The 21,219-nt window shown below is 36.0% G+C and overlaps 1 protein-coding gene across 1 annotated transcript; it reads left to right on the top strand.

The window, feature by feature from the left end:
* Nucleotides 1-6,375: 6,375 nt before the first annotated feature.
* Nucleotides 6,376-17,081, top strand: LOC107603224 (prolyl 4-hydroxylase subunit alpha-2-like; the record flags this gene model as incomplete). Its single annotated transcript, XM_016295966.1, has 10 exons — nucleotides 6,376-6,496; nucleotides 7,209-7,408; nucleotides 9,870-10,046; nucleotides 11,581-11,651; nucleotides 12,022-12,121; nucleotides 13,778-13,831; nucleotides 15,057-15,122; nucleotides 15,867-15,935; nucleotides 16,453-16,549; nucleotides 16,725-17,081. Coding segments are annotated over 10 exons (1,026 nt in total), but the record flags the coding sequence as incomplete, so codon positions are not given.
* Between the last annotated feature and the right edge of the window lie 4,138 nt (nucleotides 17,082-21,219).

The raw sequence follows: 21,219 nt of genomic DNA, 5'->3' as shown, positions 1-21,219 counted from the left end.
ACACACATACACACACACTCACACACACACACACACACACACACACTCACACTCACACAACAATAATGAAGTTTTAATCTGATTAAAATACCCTGCACTGGAATTTTCATAAAGAGCTTGTGCAGGACAAATGGCCTTGACAAAGCCATGTTTCATTTTTTTCTTGACTGTGTCTTTTTATATGAAAAGTGCACCTTAAAGATGTTAGTCAACCTAAATTGTTCTTTTAACTAGATTTATTTAAACCAAAAATATACAAACCAGTCTGACTACATTAAGTTGCACCACCACCACTAAGTAGAAATACTGCATCTCTTTAAGGTACCTACCGTGTTTCACATTTTACAAGTTTCTTACCACTTGGAGTCCTCCTAAGAGTTCCTAGGAATTTTAGCTGAAAGGTATATCAAATTTGCTTAAAATATGCTCACTCTCTCTGGCTATCCAATATTTAGAATCTTCGTTGAAATGATTGATTTTGATTTGATTGATTTTGAACTTCATCTGGAACAGATCACTTGCTCAGGAATGGGTGCTCTGCAGTGAATGGGTGCCGTCAGAATGAGCGTCCAAACAGCTTATAGAAACATCACAAGTAATCCACAGCACTCCAGTCCATCAGTTAACATCTGGAGAAGACAAAAGATACAAATCCATCATTAATACCTTTTTAACTTCAAACCATTGCTAAAATACAAGTCCATAACTGTAATAGCGCTTCCTCCGGTGAAAAAGTGGTCTGAATCAGGAGAGAAACATGCACAGATCAAGCACAGTTTACAAGCCAAAACGGCTCTAGTTAAATATGTGGGTGGATTTTGATGTGAGGACAACAGGAGATGGATTGTAGGTGCTTAAAAAAAAACCTTTACAAATATAAAGGTTGTGTTCAGCTGCAACCACATCTTACGAGATGTTAAATACTGGCTCAAGGGAAATGCAGGGGGAAATGTAAAACAGCTCATAGACTCCTCCTGTCCAGATGAGTTTGATACTCACTATGGATTCTTGTACTAATTTGACTAAAAATTAAACTTGATCACCTGAAAGCAGATACTGAAAACATCAACAAACTATAAGTGAGAGCATCATCAAAATGATAAAAAACCCAGAATGGATAGAGAGAACCTCAGGTGTATGCAGTGGTTCTCCCACTGTAGTACATGCGATTATACCTTTTATTTTAATTTCAGAGAGAAAAATGTGGCTTGAGCAATTATGCAATAAAGCGGAGCTTTAGCCTAGCTGTGACAGAAAGGAGCATTTTTGACCAGACGGTCTTGCCTAGTTATGATTTAACTGGTTTCTGTGTTAAATAGTGACTGGCTTGTTGCTCATCCATCAAGCACACCATGTTAATTAAAAATGCATAGGCTACCAGTATCCTTCTGTCCACAGAATATTTGCCCAGTACTGTATTTTCTTAATTACTCGGGTAATTGACAAGACTATATCTTCCCCTTTCACATACAACTTTGTAGCAGAGAAAATGGATACTAAACATTAGAATAGACAGAGCAGCCTTGTGGTAAGGTCTGTGATAACACATAATAAAACTGGTAATAAGAGCACTGACAGATCATATAAAATAGGGATTCAGGGATTCACATTCTAGTGATGGATCCTGCGAAAATGACTCTTCTCCTTGGTAAAAAGTGGCTGGGTCCACAAACCAGGATGGGTTTACTTTAAAAAGAAGCCTGTAAAGGTCTTACAAAAGGTGCCAAAAATGGCCAAAAACAGTAAGCCGTTAAGGGTGTTCAAATCACTGGCTTCTATCGGTTGATGAGTAGTTGCCGGTTAGTGTGAGTTTAATGTGAGACCAGGGGTTTGTCCCAATACCCACACTCGCAGTCTTGGCCACTTGACAGTGCACACATGGGACAAGAAGTGTCCCAGGTCTGAAAACTGCCAAAGCTCAAAAGCACACTAAATCCACACTATAGCACTTCAGAGCCATATTGTAAGTCAAATTAATTAGATATTACATATAATTTGGTAGTAAAACATAGGTTGCACGTTTTATTGGTGCAGAGTATGGGTATTTTGTAAAATGTTTGCAACTGCCTTTTATCACTTAATTAAAAACACCCCAATTAAATTGTGTCGTCTATTACATAAGGGTTACTGAACAGACATTTGGAGGTTTATTTTAAAGTGCAAAATATCGAAAATCAACACGTGCACAGAAAATGTCCAATAGCTCTGCACACGTTCAGTCTTCATATCCACTTGAAAACTTGGGCCAAATACGGGAAATACATCAAGTAGAGAAGTGGTCAAATGCAGAGACCGCAAGCGTGAGTATTGGACCCAGATAATCTATATATAGCATTAAAATCTGGACCCGAAACATGAACCAGATGGACTTGTTCTCAAGCCGCATCTTGGTGGTCTTTGCAGTGTGGGCCGGAGCATTGTCTTGTTGAAAAATAACATTTGATTATTTCTGTTTAGAAAACAATTGTTCAATCTTTCAGTTAATTGACACTATTAGTATTAACACTGTATATGAGTTCAAAATTTGCATTCTCTCTCTACCAGAAATATGGATTAAGAATTTTGATTACATCATTCTGCAATTCAGCCTCTCATCAGACTTTCTGTTCAGTTGAATGCTCTATGGAAATCTGTAGAATCAAAAAAACATGGTTACTACACTTTTACTGTAATAAAAACATGGTTATTTTTCGTAAAGGAAAGCATCTGTGCTCATCACGCCAAGTCAATTGGCCTTCAACTGCTGACAGTCTTTCTGAACCACGCAAACAGAGACAAACTGGACTCAAACTGGATCAGCACTGCTCCTCAGACTTGTACAGTTAAGTGCAGTTAAGTCATGACATGTGACCAGCTCCATCATTTTAGAGCAGGGGTGCCCAAACTCGGTGCTGGAGGGCCGGTGTCCTGCAGAGTTTTGATGGATCCTGCGAAAATGACTCTTCTCCTTGGTAAAAAGTGGCTGGGTCCACAAACCAGGATGGGTTTACTTTAAAAAGAAGCCTGTAAAGGTCTTACAAAAGGTGCCAAAAATGGCCAAAAACAGTAAGCCGTTAAGGGTGTTCAAATCACTGGCTTCTATCGGTTGATGAGTAGTTGCCGGTTAGTGTGAGTTTAATGTGAGACCAGGGGTTTGTCCCAATACCCACACTCGCAGTCTTGGCCACTTGACAGTGCACACATGGGACAAGAAGTGTCCCAGGTCTGAAAACTGCCAAAGCTCAAAAGCACACTAAATCCACACTATAGCACTTCAGAGCCATATTGTAAGTCAAATTAATTAGATATTACATATAATTTGGTAGTAAAACATAGGTTGCACGTTTTATTGGTGCAGAGTATGGGTATTTTGTAAAATGTTTGCAACTGCCTTTTATCACTTAATTAAAAACACCCCAATTAAATTGTGTCGTCTATTACATAAGGGTTACTGAACAGACATTTGGAGGTTTATTTTAAAGTGCAAAATATCGAAAATCAACACGTGCACAGAAAATGTCCAATAGCTCTGCACACGTTCAGTCTTCATATCCACTTGAAAACTTGGGCCAAATACGGGAAATACATCAAGTAGAGAAGTGGTCAAATGCAGAGACCGCAAGCGTGAGTATTGGACCCAGATAATCTATATAGCATTAAAATCTGGACCCGAAACATGAACCAGATGGACTTGTTCTCAAGCCGCGTCTTGGTGGTCTTTGCAGTGTGGGCCGGAGCATTGTCTTGTTGAAAAATAACATTTGATTATTTCTGTTTAGAAAACGATTGTTCAATCTTTCAGTTAATTGACACTATTAGTATTAACACTGTATATGAGTTCAAAATTTGCATTCTCTCTCTACCAGAAATATGGATTAAGAATTTTGATTACATCATTCTGCAATTCAGCCTCTCATCAGACTTTCTGTTCAGTTGAATGCTCTATGGAAATCTGTAGAATCAAAAAAACATGGTTACTACACTTTTACTGTAATAAAAACATGGTTATTTTTCGTAAAGGAAAGCATCTGTGCTCATCACGCCAAGTCAATTGGCCTTCAACTGCTGACAGTCTTTCTGAACCACGCAAACAGAGACAAACTGGACTCAAACTGGATCAGCACTGCTCCTCAGACTTGTACAGTTAAGTGCAGTTAAGTCATGACATGTGACCAGCTCCATCATTTTAGAGCAGGGGTGCCCAAACTCGGTGCTGGAGGGCCGGTGTCCTGCAGAGTTTTGCTCCAACTTGCCTCAACACACCTGCCTGGAAGTTTCTAGTATGCCTAGTAAGAGCTTGATTAGCTGCTTCAGGTGTGTTTGATTAGGGTCGGAGCTAAACTCTGCAGGACACCGGCCCTCCAGGACCCAGTTTGGGCACCCCTGATTTAGAGTCATTCTGACCCAGAAACACACTTTGAGTTTTATGCACAGAATGATGAGGTAAACTCTCTGTCTTCTGAGAATTGCTATTATGACTGCTCCAAACTGTTGCAGAGATAAGCTGATTTAAACAGTGCTTAAACATGTTTTTGAGGAAATGGCCTCAAAAGATTCCAAACCCATTTTTTTTAATGTAGATTTTTTTTTTCTAGCACTGAGACACAGCCCTGTATTTGTGACAACTTAACTCTCGTGTAGCTACATGATGCTGACATATAGTAATTCTTATTTCCATGATTTGACAGACATGAATGATTCAGCAGAGCTGCGAGTCTAGAGAGAACGTGCAGTCCGTCATGTCTCGTTTTACCGTAAATCACAGTGTACAGGCTGATTTTTGTGTCGTATCGATCTCGGATGCGGGGAGTAAACCTCTAAATTAATTAAATGCCTCGATTAGGCTCCAGCAACATGCATATGCTTTGAACACAAGAGGATCAAGTCAGTAAGTTCACATGATCGGGGCTTATATGCATGGCGACGCAGACTCATCGCTCCTTCATCGGCGTTTACACGTTGTTCTTCGATGCCATTTAAGAGGTATTGACTTTTTAATATGCAGATAGGTTGTACTCAAGTATAGCTCAGCTGATGTTACGTAATATTCGACGCTGTCAGGCTGTTTGTGAAACGCTTTTCTCTGAGACAGCCGCTCATCATGGAGCTGGGGAATGTGAGTGCGCGTTTATTACGAGGATTGTGAGCGCCTGTGGAAAGGGTTCGAGGCTCTTCTTCTGTACGTGGCAGCGACTAAAACCACCGCATAACAGCTGAAATAAACTGCTTGTGCTGGTCTGTCCCATCACACGGTCACTCTTTCAACGCGAACCGAGGTAACAGCTCTTATAGGTGAAACATTTAGCTTTTATGTTAGTCGACTGTGTGACTTTGTAACAGTTGTGCGTGCGTGCCATGCAACATAGTGACTTTTGCCTTTGACATCTGACCTTTAAATAACTCTTGTTGCTACAATGTTTGTTTTTTTAACAGACTATTGCAATGAGTTGCTTGCTTTGCGTTCAGGTTTGATGCAGCATTTTTGCTGTCGGTAAAATTTAAGTTGTAAATTAGTGTTTTTGTAAATGTGAAACTTGTATTAAAATAAACGTAGCACGTTACATTGTTTTAAATGGTTTTTTATTCCCGAATAGGCTAGTAGCTGTCTGTTTTTAGATTGATTTCTGAATTTTTGTCTCGGAAGTGTGTTTTTCTTTTTGCAGGTGCACTTTTACTAATCTAATAGGCTATCAATATGACCTTAGTGTGTTTATCACGGCATGCATCAGTGTCTAAATGCAGCTGAAGGTATGGATTGTTTTACTAGAGTTCTATATTGTAGAGTTCTGCTGATGTTCTACTGCAGCAAATCTGGAGGAGGACAGAAACTTTTCTAGAAGATAAGGTCATCGCCCATGCACTCACTTCAGAAGCATTCGGGAGTTTAGTTTGTGTTGGCTTGCTCTTAAGGTTTTAGGTTTTTAACAGTATGCTAATGCTATTTGCCTCAAGTTAAATGATTTGATAAATATTGCTCTTGATGTACTGTGACCTGATGAAATATCGAATAGCTCTGATTGAATGATCCACAAGTTATCATAACTATTTCAGTATTCCTATTTCAGGTCTGTTGTAGAGAAAGCAGATTTTAGTAGGACATATATGCCCTCAGAATCTTTGGAACAAGCTACCTTAATTCACTGAAAATTCCCTCTGGAGATTTGCAAAAAAATTGCGATGCCTCAGAAATCATGTTGGAATCAGACTGTGACTTCCTGAATCCGAATCGTGAGGTCTTTAAATGCTGAACTATTTTAAAAGACTTGTGGATATGCCCTGTGCTTTCCATTTTGAGAAAGCCACGCCAGTTTAACCCAATTTGACTATATATATATATATATATATATATATGTATATGTGTGTGTAATAAAACGCTCATATTTGTTTCTTTTCTTTTCTGAAGGCTTCATATCAAACATGTCTGTGCACAGACAGTATTTCCCTGATGATGAGGACGAGAAGGGAGCAGCCATTAGGAAATATAATAGCCACATAAAGTCACATGAAACTCTCATATGTGACCCTGGAGCACAAAACTAGTTTTAAGTCGCTTGGGTATGTTTGTAGCAATAGCCAACAATTATATATTTGTTCTTTTATGCCAAAAATCAAAGGGTCAATTTTTCGAAATGGAGAATAAATAAGATTTCCATTGATGTGTGGTTTGTTAGGATCAGACAATATTTGGCTGAGATACAACTATTTGAAAATCTGGAATCTGAGGGTGCAAAAAAATCTAAATATTGAGAAAATCATCTTTAAAGTTGTCCAAATGAAGTTCTTAGCAATGCATATTACTAATCAAATTAAGTTTTGATGTATTTACGGTAGGAAATTTATAAAGTATCTTCATGGAACATGATCTTTACTTAATATCCTAATGATTTTTGGCATAAAAGAGAAATGTATAATTGTGACCCATACAATGTATTGTTGGCTATTGCTACAAATATCCCCCAGCGACTTAACACTGCTTTTGTGCTGCAGGCTCACATATGAGAATTAACTGCACTATTACTAGAAATGTGTACCTTTGCATACATACACAATTTGTGGAAAAAGACAGTTTTTTCAAGATGTTTCCAACTCTGACGTTGAATCAGTTCTGTAGAGTGGCCCATATATATTACATGGAATCCAAGAAAAATATCTGATGCGTTTTTGTTGTTGTTGTTGCTGTATTTCTCAACCGGTGAATTGCATGTCCTGTGCTGTGCGTGCACTTGCAGATCCCAGCCACCAGAGGGCAGGAACAAACCTGCGCTACTTTGAGCAGCTGCTGTCTAAGGAGCTGAGGGCCCGGGGTCAGAGCCAGCAGGAGCCCGCCGACGAGAGGCCCATTCAGCTGGACACTTATGAGCGGCCCAAAGACTACCTGCCCGAGAGAGAGGTGTACGAGGCCCTCTGCAGGGGAGAGGGAGTCAAGATGGTGAGCGCAGCTTAAGTTATATCCCAAACGCACAACGAGGGAATTATTTGCCATTCTCACTTTATTGCTTTTGCAAGCCTTATTATTTTGAGTCTTTTACAGTGTCTCTCATTTCAGACTTTGATTATATTGTACACTGCTGGTCAAAAGTTTGGAATATTTAGGATATTTTTTATGTTTTTAAAGAAGTCTCTTCTGCTCACAGGCTGTATTTATTTAATTAAACATGGAGTAAAAATTGTGAAATATTATTACTCTTCAGAATAACTGTTTTCAATGTGAATATATTTTAAAATGTAATTTATTCCTGTGATCAAAGCTGTATTTTCAGCATCATTACTCCAGTCTTCAGTGTCACATGATCTTCAGAAATCATTCTAATATGCTGATTTATTATCAATGTTGGAAACTGTTTTTTTTTCTGTTTATTAATTTTGTGGAAACTGTAATACACTGCCATTTATAGTTTTTAAAAAAAAAGCATCCATTGATTAAATTGATCAAAAGTGACCGTAAAGATATTTAATAGACAAAAAAAAGTAATTGGATACTACAAGCAGGTATAATACAGTGATGAACAACATAGACCCTACATAAGGGAGGGGTGAGAATAAGAAGAAATTGCAATAACAATATAAATCCCATTACTCCCCACGAAGTGCATTTATATCCGAGATATATGATAATAAGGGTTGCCAGACATAAGATAATTTATGGGAACCTGTAATTGTATATTTAATCTTTTCCAAGTGTAAGTATAACATCAAATCCTGAAGCCAGTGGGATGCTTTTTAGGCGGATTTGTAGATTTCCAATGTAATAAAACTCGTCTGCGAGCCAATAAGGATGCAAAGGGAATAATCTTTCGTTGTCTTTGAGTCAGACTCGATTCATCACCTGGAACACCAAATATTGCAAATTCGGCACATGGCTTCAGCTGTACTTCACACACTTTAGAAAGTGTATCGAATATGATTGACCAGTACGCCGTAAGTGTAGGACGCATCCAAAACATGCGAGTCAGGTCACCGCCTAAAATCAAATAATGTGAATTGAAGCTGGGTAAAGCCGTGATCAGTTTATTTACAGATTTCTTATCATCCCAATTGGGGCCATAAATATTCACTAGCAAGACCTGGCCCTGGCACTATAATATAAAGACCCTGAGGATCAGCAATAGCATTAGAAGCTGAAAACTGAATGTTTTTATGTATTATAGCTGTTCCTCTTGCCTTGGCATTACATTTAGAATGATAAATGTGTCCAACCCATGGTTTCTGCAACCTAAGATGATCTGAATTGAGTAAATGTGTCTCTTGAAGGAAGATTATATTGGATTCAATACAGTATAAAAGGATGAACACTGCACCTGTGAGCTGCTACACAGCTAAGTTTCTAAGTTCCCTATCTCTGGCAACAACCAAAAACATCACAACAACAAATTGAGTATCCATAAAAATAAAAACAGAATAAAGGAAAAGAAAAATACAAGAAGGCAGTAAACCAGCCCTGGAACATTAGAACACTCTTTCCATTAACTACACAACTGTTGAGCCCCCGACAAACTAGTCTACAATTATTTTTAAAGAATAGAGAGATAATAAAAAGAAGATATGGGAGGTCATTTATGGTCCATCTTACGGTGTTTTGTTACAGAACCTTTCCGAACAAAGACGTAAGCCGTCATAGTTTTTCCAGTATTTTTGATCAAATAAATGCATCCTCTGTGAGCATGAGGGACATCTTTAAAATGCATGAAAAAAATCTTAATTATTCCAAACTTTTATAGTAATGTAAACAATATAAATGTTTCTTATGCAGACAGTGTGAAGGGGACCAAGATTTAGATTAATCGCACTAACATGTTAACACGCATAATGTTTAAGTCTTGTGGCTGTAGTTTCGAATCGTTGTGTATTTTAATGTTGGTTTTAGATGAGTGTTTGCAACATTTATCTAAATAAATACATATTTGTGAACCTGCAGCACAAAAGCAGTGTTAAGTCGCTGGGGGATATTTGTAGCAATAGCCAACAATACATTGTATGAGTCAAAATTATAGATTTTTCTTTTATGCCAAAAATCATCAGTATATTAAGTAAAGATCATGTTCCTTGAAGATATTTTGTACATTTCCTACCGTAAATATATCAAAACTTAATGTTTGATTAGTAATATGCATTGCTAAGAACTTCATTTGAACAACTTTAAAGATGATTTTCTCAATATTTAGATTTTTTTGCACCCTCAGATTCCAGATTTACAAATATTGTCCGATCCTAACAAACCATACATCAATGGAAAGCTTATTTATTCAGATGATGTATAAATCTCAATTTAGAAAAATTTACACTTATGACTGGTTTTGTGCTCCAGGGTCACACATGTAAATATAAAAATCTTCCTAAATAAGGTAGACTGTTATAAAAAAGTTAAGTTATTTCTCTTAATTTCCCTACAGACTCAAAAGAGGCGCAGCCGACTGTTCTGCCGCTATCAGGATGGCAACAGGAGCCCGCGTCTGCTGCTCAAGCCGATGAAGGAGGAGGACGAGTGGGACAGTCCTCATATCGTTCGCTATCTGGAGGCCCTCTCCGATGAAGAGATAGAGAAGATCAAGGAGCTGGCCAAACCTAATGTGAGTGTGCAAACCCTAGACAGATACATGGACAGTATATAGGCATTAGGGCTGTCAAAATGACTGAAAAACTAAATTTTTACGAATTTAAAATGCATAATTTCAGTAAGGGTGAAGAAACGCTTTTGGCTTCTCTCCTGAGGCCACAAGAGGGCGCATCGAGGAAAATATTACTAATGCACGTTTATTCAAAGCATAAGATAACATTACTATCTGTGAAAAATGTGCATAATGTTTAAAATAATGTTAATAAACCAATTATAATTAAGTTGCTTAATCAACTATAAACAAAACAGCATCATGTATGTATTCATAGTTTAATACACAGGGCCGAAAGCCAATCACACAGTACATTTTTCATTTAAAAACACCAGTTGCAGTGGGATGGGGAAAATAACCCCGCCATAAAGTCTCGAGATATGTTTTTTCAAAGTTGAACTTGCATTAATTTTACATGGCTTTCTAAACATGCGGCTCTTTTGTGCGAGACGCGAGTGCAGCGGTGATAGATGTCCCTCTAGAAAATGCACGAAATATGCGTTCTGTGTGAACGGCTTGGTTTCAGTTTTGACGTAAACAAGATCTTCTCCGCATTGATGTTCTCTTTTCCCGTGATATTTGTAATTAACAACGCAGCAGTGCCGCATCTAGTGGCTTCGAGTGGATAGACTAACAAAAACATTAAAATGCAGTGACACTTACATCGTCATCGCATCTCGTGCGCCGCTGATAAGGCTGCCTGATGCACACCTAAAATTCAAATGCAATGTTTTTGCATTTTTATTTTAAATTCGACGAATATTCAAAATTCAAAAAAAATTTTGACAGCCCTAATATGCATGAGTAGTTCACCCATAAATTCAAAAAAACTTAAATAATCGCATACCATATAACCCTATTTGTGCTTTTATTTCTTACTTTTTTTATTTGGTGCCAACTAAATCTTTTGTTCTTGAATTATTATTTATAATGTGCTGTAATAGTCGCAGCCTCAAAAGAGGCTGTTTGGAAAAAGCAGGCTTAGTGTTGATAAGAATTTAAAATTAAATTAAATTAAATGTATGCATTTAGCAGATGCTTTTATCCAAAGCGATTTACAGTGCATTCAGGCTATACATTTTTTATCGGTATGTTTTTAATATTTTAAATATTAAAATTACAATAAAATTAAAATGTTAAATATTTTAAGATTAAGAAAAATTAATTGCATGCATTTGTTTCAGTGAGCACATCACAGAGATAAACAAGATGCTGTAAAATAAAATAAAATGCATGAAAACAATTGACAAAGGAAAACTGTTTACAAACAAATTTTATTTTCTGTCTGTAAGTGTAATCCATAAATGTAATTTTTCTTTTGACATTTGGGCTTAAAGGGAACAGCAGCATTGATTTCCTAATAACCCCACTAAGCTAAAAATCCACTGAACCTCATATAAGGCATTAGCTGATAGCTTATAGATTAAAGTTGCTGTGAAACAAAAGTAGTGACAGATTATTTTTGCAAAGCTAAATTTTGAGTTGTTCTCTGTAGCTTGCGAGAGCCACAGTGAGAGACCCAAAGACAGGCGTTCTGACGGTCGCACATTACCGAGTTTCCAAAAGGTGAGCACATCTCATACACAGCCGTTCATTAATAGTGTTCATGTCTGGCTTGATAAGAACATAAGGGCTGAGCTGCATTGTATTTGCATTATAAAGTACATGACCGTAGATATATATGCATGAATATTGGTGGACAAGAAATCTTTTTCCTAATTGCTAATATATAGAACAACATCGCTCTTGATCATTTCATTGAATTTCCAGCAAAATACGTATATTATGATATGCCTTTACTGTGATGTAAATGGTTTCATTCTGTGATTTGGTCATAGCTCTCACCCGTAGGTAATGCATTAATAAGTGTACTCCTTTGATATTGTAATGCAGCTGTTGAACAGAATTTTGTCATTGTTTTCTGGTGTGTCTGCAGCGCGTGGTTAGAAGGGGAAGACGATCCAGTGATCGCGCGGGTCAATCAGAGAATAGAGGACATCACTGGATTATCTGTAGACACTGCAGAACTTCTACAGGTCACTCATCCTAAATACTCCAGAACATCACACACACAAGCTGTGGTCTCCATAGGCTTTAGTCTCACGCTACTTAATATGATATAATGTAATGTAATATAAAATGTGACCCTGGAGCACAAAACCAGTCATAAGTGTCAATTTTTCGAAATTTAGATTTATGCATCATCTGAAAGCTGAATAAATAAGCTTTCCATTGATGTGTGGTTTGTTAGGATCGGACAATATTTGGCTGAGATGCAACTATTAGAAAATCTGGAATCTGAGGGTGCAAAAAAATCAAAATATTGAGAAAATCATCTTTAAAGTTGTTCAAATGAAGTTCTTAGCTATGCATATTACTAATCAAACATTAAGTTTTGATATATTTACGGTAGGAGATTTACAAAATATCTTCATGGAACATGATCTTTACTTAATATCCTAATGATTTTTGGCATAAAAGAAAAATCTATAATTGTGACCCATACAATGTATTGTTGGCTATTGCTACAAATATCCCCCAGCGACTCAACACTGCTTTTGTGCTGCAGGCTCACATATTGTATAGTATAATATAATACAGTAGAATGTACTTCTCAAATGAATAATAATGCCATTATTAAAACTCAATTTCAGAAATAATCACAATTTTCTAGTAACAGTAAACATCTGTTGTGCAGTACTTTGTTTCCCAAAAAATTAAAAGGAATCGTTACATTATAATGTGATTTACATTTAAGAAGTTTAGAAGAAATTAATAATATAAGTAGTGCTGTCAAACGATTAATCGCGATTAATCGCATCCAAAATAAAAGTGTTTGTTTATATAATATATGTGTGTGTACTGTGTACATTTATTATGTATTTATAAATACACAAACATGCATGTGTATATATATTTCAGAAAAATATGTTAGGTTTATATATTAAATATATTTATATACAATATAAATTATGAATATAAATATATACATGTAAATATTTTCAAAATATATAATGCATGTGTGTGTATTTATATATACACAATAAATATACACAGCACACATACATATATAAACAAAAATGTTTATTTTGGATGCGATTAATCGTTTGACAGCACTAAATATAATATAGATTTTAGAGACCATATTCCATATTATAATATAATATGGAATAGTGTATATAGAGTAATACACGTTATAATAACAGCAATAAAATTGTGTAGAAAATATTTGTCAATTATCAATTTGAATTATTATTAACATACAGTCATATCCCCATGCCCAGTATTTAAAAAATAATATTTAATTAGTCTGGGGATCAATTCTCACTATTACCTAACTATTAGCTATGACTTTTGCCCTAATAAATGTCTAATTTGCTGCATATTAATAGTAAGGTAGTTGTTCAGTTTAGATATGGGGTGGATCTAAAATATGATCATGCAGAATAAGGTGCTAATATGTGCTTTTCTGCTGTTTATTAGTAATATGTCTAATAAGTACTAATAAACAACAGCAGATATGCTAGTAATATGCATGCTAGTTAATAGTGAGACTTGGTTCTTATTATAAAGTTGCAGATTTTTGATCCACGTGATTTACTTCGCACACAATGCTCATGGGATTTGTGTCTTTGATTCTGAAACTGAATTTGTGTGAAAAGGGTTTTCTTATAACTTCTGTTCAATCGTAGGTGGCTAACTATGGTGTTGGAGGTCAATATGAACCACATTATGATTTCTCAAGGGTAAGAGCTTAGTGCAAGAACTGCATCATTCTTTCAGTTATGTGCATGATATTTCACACCAGAGCAATCAGCGGCATGTGCAGGAAGAGATATTAGTGACAGTTTTCATTTAAAAACAATGCAATGTCATATTGATGTTTCTCTGATGATTAAGAAAAATTATATCAGTGGGTGTTTTTACTGTCGGTTGACACGCAATATCAATTTCTCAACCTTTTCCATATTTTGTCTGTAAAATTTCCTGACAATAATAATATCATGTAATATAATTGAAATCATTAGTATAGAGTCGGTGATATCTCCACACGTCAGTTATTTAAAAAAAGGATTATTGAAGCATGGAAGTGGGTAAGGCCAAAATAAAGAAGTAGTAATTATTGAAAGTTTTATTCTATTTAATAATGGGGTATAGTGTGTCACTTGATGGCAAAAATCCTATTTTAAAATGTGTCCAAGGGTATGTTTACACGACAATGTGTACTGAAAACAGGTTTTTCCCATTTCGCATTTTTGAAAAGTTTGCATGCAGATGCCAATGTTGTCTAAATGATCCCCGTTCACACGGATCCACGAATATGACTGAAACCACTCTATTATTCACGCCAGGCCAGTAGTTGGCGATGTCACTTTGTAAAGAAACACTATATTTTTGCACTGCATTTTTGTAGTTTACGCAGAGATGACAAATGCTATCGTTTTCAAAAATTCAAGATAAGCATTTTCAGGCCCCCAAAACGCTGCTGTTGTGTAAAAATGAATGGCCAGAATGCATAAAGTTTCAGTTTTTAGTTGAAATTGATGTCGTGTAAACACCCCCTAGTGTAAAAGGTTGGAATAGCAGCATTTTTATTGCTGGTGGTAATACATTTCCTTATAATGTCATAGGGATTTTTATTAATGATGATAATGGGAATGCATTAGGCACTTTATAAACCACTGGAGCCAAAGTTTTCTCCTTAGAAAATGATTTTAAATTGAGTACATGTTTGTAAATTGATTTAACGCCCAACACTCAGCTCTTATGTTGTCATATTGAAGATAAAGTAACGTTGCCTCAGAGGCGGAGATATTCACGGCTGCACTTACAAACATCTGTTGCAGCGTCCTTTTGACGGCAACCTCAAGGTTGATGGAAATAGACTTGCCACCTTTCTGAACTACGTAAGTACACGTGTTGTGCTTCTGCCTCTCTGCCTGTCTTTACTCTAAAATTTTATCTTCATAGAAAGATGAACCTGATGCTTTCGTATCATTAGGCACTGGAAATCGTGTGGCTACTTTTTTAAATTATGTAAGTATGTGTATCCCGTGGTGCCTGGCATCAGGTCTCGTCATGAATCCACATCAACACTACACCAGTGGTACAAATAAGACTAAATAAGCTTTAAAAGAAGCCAACCAACTCAAAATATACAGTTCTAATTAGAATTCACTCCCTCAACAACTGCTTCCATTGAAGAACCAGGATTTACACTGTCCCGGAAAACCTGGATATATGAGGTGGCCACTTTTTAAAAGTGATTTATAGCCCTGGAAAAGTCAGTAGAAATGATTTAACTAAATAATATAGGCATCATGGAGTCAAAAAGCTTGTGAACCACTGCGCTACACTTTTGCAGCACTTTTAAGGCATTTTGTGGCAATATTATATCACTCTTGAGCACATACATTTAATCCAGAGTGTTTCATAGTACATTAAAATGACAACAATGATAAAAAAAAAAGACTCCCTCTCTACTTAAAAACAGGAGAAATATATAGCTTAAAAAGTAAATGGCACCAGACATGTCATGACCTCTGGGTACTGCTAAATATAATATATTTACAAAAAAAGTATCACTTCTGTTTCTAATTTACCTTTTTTTGGACAGAATTTTGCATTAGAAGTCCAGGTTTTTAAACATTACACCCATATTCTGGATTATATAGTCATTTTGTTGTAGTTTTTTTAGGATTTTCTTCAGCAAAAATGTGAAGCGCTGATCATACCATGTTGTACTGAAAGACGGATGTTAATAATCTTTCTTCATTACAGATGAGTGATGTTGAGGCTGGTGGGGCGACTGTTTTCCCTGATTTTGGAGCCGCTATTTGGCCTAGAAAGGTACGGACAACCTTTTTAAACATTTCATAATAAAACATGTATGAAATCAATACATCAGTGATGATGGTACTGCAATAATCACTTTTTGTTACATATTGTAGCTCAATGCTGTATATCATATGTAGTAGATACAGTGTAATCAGTATTTTATTGTTAATTGTATCCCATTGATCACCCTGATATGTAAATATTGGTATCAACATCAAGTTTTAAATCGACTTGTAGTGTTAAATTGGTAATTTAGTTAGGTCACAGATTATTTTAAGGTCCACTATTAACTATAACTTTTGCCTCAAACTCCTAATTTGCTGCTTATTAATCATTAGTATGGTTGTTGATAAGTTTAGGTTAAGGGATCTAAAATATGATCATGCAGAATAAGGCATTAATACATGCTTTATAAGTACTAATATACAGCCAATATGCACGCTAGTTAAGAGTGAGAATTGCTCCTTAAACTATAGTTATTTTTCAGATGTAGCATTTATTTAAAAAAAGCTCCTGGTCTCTCTTGTAGGGAACAGCGGTGTTCTGGTACAACCTCTTTAAGAGTGGAGAAGGAGACTACAGAACCAGACATGCAGCCTGTCCTGTTCTAGTAGGCAGTAAATGGGGTAAGTGAACTAAATACAGACTCATGCTGATGCCTTGACTAGTTGCATTAATTGCATGAATCCCACGTTCTTATGAGAGAGAACTACTACTCCTGTTGAAATGAACATGGCATAAGAAGTAGGTTGTTTTAAAAGCATTGAATGTCCGTTCCTGTCTCGTCCTCTCGTTTGGCAGTTTCAAACAAGTGGATCCATGAGAGAGGTCAGGAGTTCAGACGGCCGTGTGGCCTGACTGAAGTGGACTGATCTTGAGCTCGGCTCTAGCCGCAGTGCCTCGAGTCTGCAAACACAGACACGATCAGACGCCTCGAGAACGTACATGAGTTCCAGCCGGGACTCAGTGCTGAGCCACTCTGTGTGTAGGGGATTTCTCTGTTATTTGGAGTGTTGCCATTTACCCCTTGCTTAACATTTCTTGGCAGATTAAGCTGGAGTATCGTGTCATGTCAGAAATCTCATTGTGTTCATATAATGCATAAATTATTGTCCTGTTCTTCAGTGTTTATTTTATATTCTTGTATGGTTTGCAATTAAAATGTCTAAATATAAAGTCATGTTTCTTTGTCTGCCTTTTGAGGAGCTGTTTAGGGACTATATATGTATTCAATTCAAGTTTATTTGTATAGTGCTTTTCACAATACAAATAGTTGCAAAGCAGCTGTACAATATATGTTTCTACATTATATTTAGTGGTAGCTTATCAGTGGTGACTGTCAGTAAATGTACATATGGCAGAAATGTATGGAAAAATCAATTAAAGATGTAATCAAACAGACTATGAATACTATTAACAGCAATTATTATATGTTGCAATCAAACTTGTAGCATAATTTGGTAGTTCTGTATGTTGTTTCATATATATATATATATATATATATAGTTTTAGAAGTATTTAGATTTTTTTTTTTGTCAGAAGCTGCATCTGAATTGATATTTAGAAATATTTACAGGCAGTTTATTGCAGCTCAGATGTGGCATGGATGCATTTACACTGCAATTAAAATTGCATAAATAATGCCATGAGATAAATAGGTATTAAAGGCGTTGGTCACCCAAAAATGAGAAATTCTGTCAATAATTAATTATTCACCCTCATGGCGTTTCATACCTGAAAGACTTTTTCCTCTGAAACGGTTTCGTTACCAACGTTCTTCAAAATAGCTTCATGTTCCACAAAAGAAAAAAGTCATACACGTTTGATATGACATGAGGGTGAATAATCAATGAATTATTGCTTTAATGGGTGTTTTATTAAAATGTAAATATGAAATGAAGAAACTAAATGTCTTAATGAGTAGGCCGTGGGCTGCATCTGAAATTGCATGCTTCCCTACTATATATTTGGCGAAAAATCAGTATGTGACAAAAGTGTGTCTGAATACACAGTACTCACAAAAAAAGGTATTTGTATGACCTACTACTTCGGCGTGGTTCTGAAGTGTGCATCAGATGGATACTTTACTATCCCATGAGGCCACGGGAGAGGATTTATGCAGGTCATGTGACAATGACAACATGGCAAATGTAGTACGTCCAGATTACATCCATGCTACACACATTCATACTATATAGAATGTTTCAAAATAAGTATCTACTTATGAGAGTATGCGATTTTGAGTCATTCATTCATTTGATTTGTTCAAACTGCTGATTCATTCAGGAATGAAAAATGGCTCTCATGAATTGGCCAATTAATCATTAGTTCACCGATTCATCGCGGATTCATTCTGAAATTAAACAGGGCAGTGTTGCTCAGAGGCGCAGGTAAACGAATAATTAAAAAAATATATTATTAGCTGTTCATTAAACTCATAAATCCCAGTTTGGGAAACCCTGATGTGATGATGTACTCTTTAATGCACTTCATGTTGTTCACAATCACAACGTATGGAATATATTTTCTTTCTCTTTGTATTTTTATATCAATATGACACAAGATTATCTTATTTAAATCAATGTGATAAAGGAGTTAGGTCAAAAGAATCATTAGTTCACCGATTCATCGCGGATTCATTCCGAAATTAAACAGGGCAGTGTTGCTCAGAGGCGCAGGTAAACGAATAATTAAAAAAATATATTATTAGCTGTTCATTAAACTCATAAATCCCAGTTTGGGAAACCCTGATGTGATGATGTACTCTTTAATGCACTTCATGTTGTTCACAATCACAACGTATGGAATATATTTTCTTTATCTTTGTATTTTTATATCAATATGACAAAAGATTATCTTATTTAAATCAATGTGATAAAGGAGTTAGGTCAAAAGTAATCAGAATATAGTCTGATAATATGGTCTAAAATGTGTAATGTAATGGATTACGTTACTAACTATAGTTTTTGTCATGTAATTTGTAATCAGTAACATACTACAATTTGTAAGTAATCTACCCATCATTGAAATCGCATCATATGACCCCTTTAAGATTTCTTAAGAGGCTTCTCAATAGACTACTTAAAAAACATAAAAAATACCTAATTATTTAAAACTTTTGACCAGTAGTGCATCTATGTATGTATGTATATATAATATCTGCAAAGACAAATGGGTGGATGAAATGTTAGCGCTTTATTTTACAGACCTGTTCCTCATGTACATACTATGCACTTATTCAAGTAATTATTATAGCTAGGTACTAACCATACCCCATGTAGTTACCTTATATTGCAGTACTTTCTTAGGTAAGTACACTGTAAGTACACATACTTTAAAATAAAGTGCAACCGATGAAATAATAGTTCTGTATGATAAACCATAAATCCAGTCTGACACAGGATTTCAACCTCTTGATTTCTCGGAAACGCTGTTTAAGTGAAACCTGTCTGTCTGGGACGCACAAACGCAGAGAAGTTCAGTAAAAAGCCCCAGAGAAGTCCAATTTACAGAACGGTCATTCAGAGTGGATACAGAAGCTCTTTTTTAATGAATTTTGCCAAGTGAAGTAAATCAGAACTCAGCTCTGAGAACGAATTGCCAGCTGAAATCTGTCTACCAGTAGTTGAAACTGTCATGTTTAAAAATTGCAACATGGGTAGCACATTGCGTGATGCAGGGACAAACATCTCGTATTACACCTTGTCGAGCAAGAAATACCCGGATGTGCCGCCACCATGAGTAGCATATTTTGTGAGGTCGAGCTAACCCACAAGCCTGCCCACTTAACCCATAAAATGATGCAAATACAGTGAGGTACGATGAAATTGTGAGAGATGCATCAGATTTACAGGATACCGACTCAAAAAACAATTAACAGTGATGTGGAACGGCACAGATGACTGATCATACACTGTTGAATAATGGTGCCATGCTATGATTCAATACTGCAGTAAAATGGCCTTGTAGGAGATTTATATTAGTTTTAATATATATATAGTGCCAGTTTTGGGGGTAACGCATTACAAGTAACACGAGTTACGTAATCAGATTACTTTTTTCAAGTAACTAGTAAAGTAATGCATTACTTTTTAATTTACAAGAAAATATCTGAGTTACTTTTTCAAATAAGTAACGCCAGTTACCTTTTTCCCCCCATTTATTGATTGAAAGCTCTCCTGTCCCCTTGTTGAGAGAAATCAGGACTAAGACGTTACTTTAGTTCTAGAATAAATGTGAACATGCATTAATTCATCTCAGTCAAAAATCAGATTTAGTTTTTATATTTGCCAAAAATAGAACTTTTTATATTAAAAGCAAACAAGCAAGCCCTACCCAGATTTAAAAAGTAATGCAAAAGTAACGTAACGCATTACTTTCAATAAAAAGTAGCCAAGTAACGTAATTAGTTACTTTTTTAGGAAGTAACACAATATTGTAATGCATTACTTTTAAAAGTAACTTTCCCCAACACTGTATAGTGCACACAAATGTGATTTCAGGGGTGCGCGATGCAATGACCTTTACAAGGGGCCCAGAATCCCTAGTGACGCTCCTGTGCATGACTAGTTTCACGTGAGCCGTACGTCCGCTTTTCATGCAAAACATTCCTGGAGGTATAGGCGCACCCATATACACACAAATGTATGCAAATTCCTATATGCAAAAAAAGTTTTTTTAAATAGGTTTTCTCAGGAAGTTGACAAGCTCTAGCATTTTTTTTTAAAAAGTTGCCAGCCACCGCCAGCGATTTTGATGATACATCTGGATAATATTCAGTACGATTATCTTTTTTTAAAAATATATATTTATATATAGTTTTCATTTATATGCTGTCTGTTTTTGATAATCGCATTATTTTTCATATGCATCTGTCTACATAAAAGATGGCACGTTTCTCCGTCCTGTTCACGTGTGTTTTTGTTCGGGAGGTTTTGTACTCGTTCAGAAGATGCGTAATAGCGCTCCGAGTGTATAACAGTGAAAACACGAAAAGCCGTAAAAACTCGTCTTTGGCGGGGCCACCGCCAGCGATTTTGATGATTTTCACTAAACTTTGATGGCCTCCAGTATATTTTTCTGAATGAATATTTGACATTTACATTTAGTCATTTAGCAGACGCTTTTATCCAAAGCGACTTACAAATGAGGACAATAGAAGCAATCAAAACCAACAAAAGAGCAACAATATATAAGTGCAAATGACAAGTCACGGTTAGCCTAATGCAGTACACATAGCATGGTGTGTATATATATATATATATATATATATATATATATATATATACACATATTA

The sequence above is a fragment of the Sinocyclocheilus grahami genome, unplaced genomic scaffold (assembly GCF_001515645.1).
Source record: "Sinocyclocheilus grahami isolate Dianchi unplaced genomic scaffold, SAMN03320097.WGS_v1.1 scaffold343.1, whole genome shotgun sequence".
NCBI lineage: Eukaryota > Metazoa > Chordata > Actinopteri > Cypriniformes > Cyprinidae > Sinocyclocheilus > Sinocyclocheilus grahami.
Note: the sequence above shows the minus strand (reverse complement) of the source record. Positions and strands in the feature narration are given on the sequence as shown.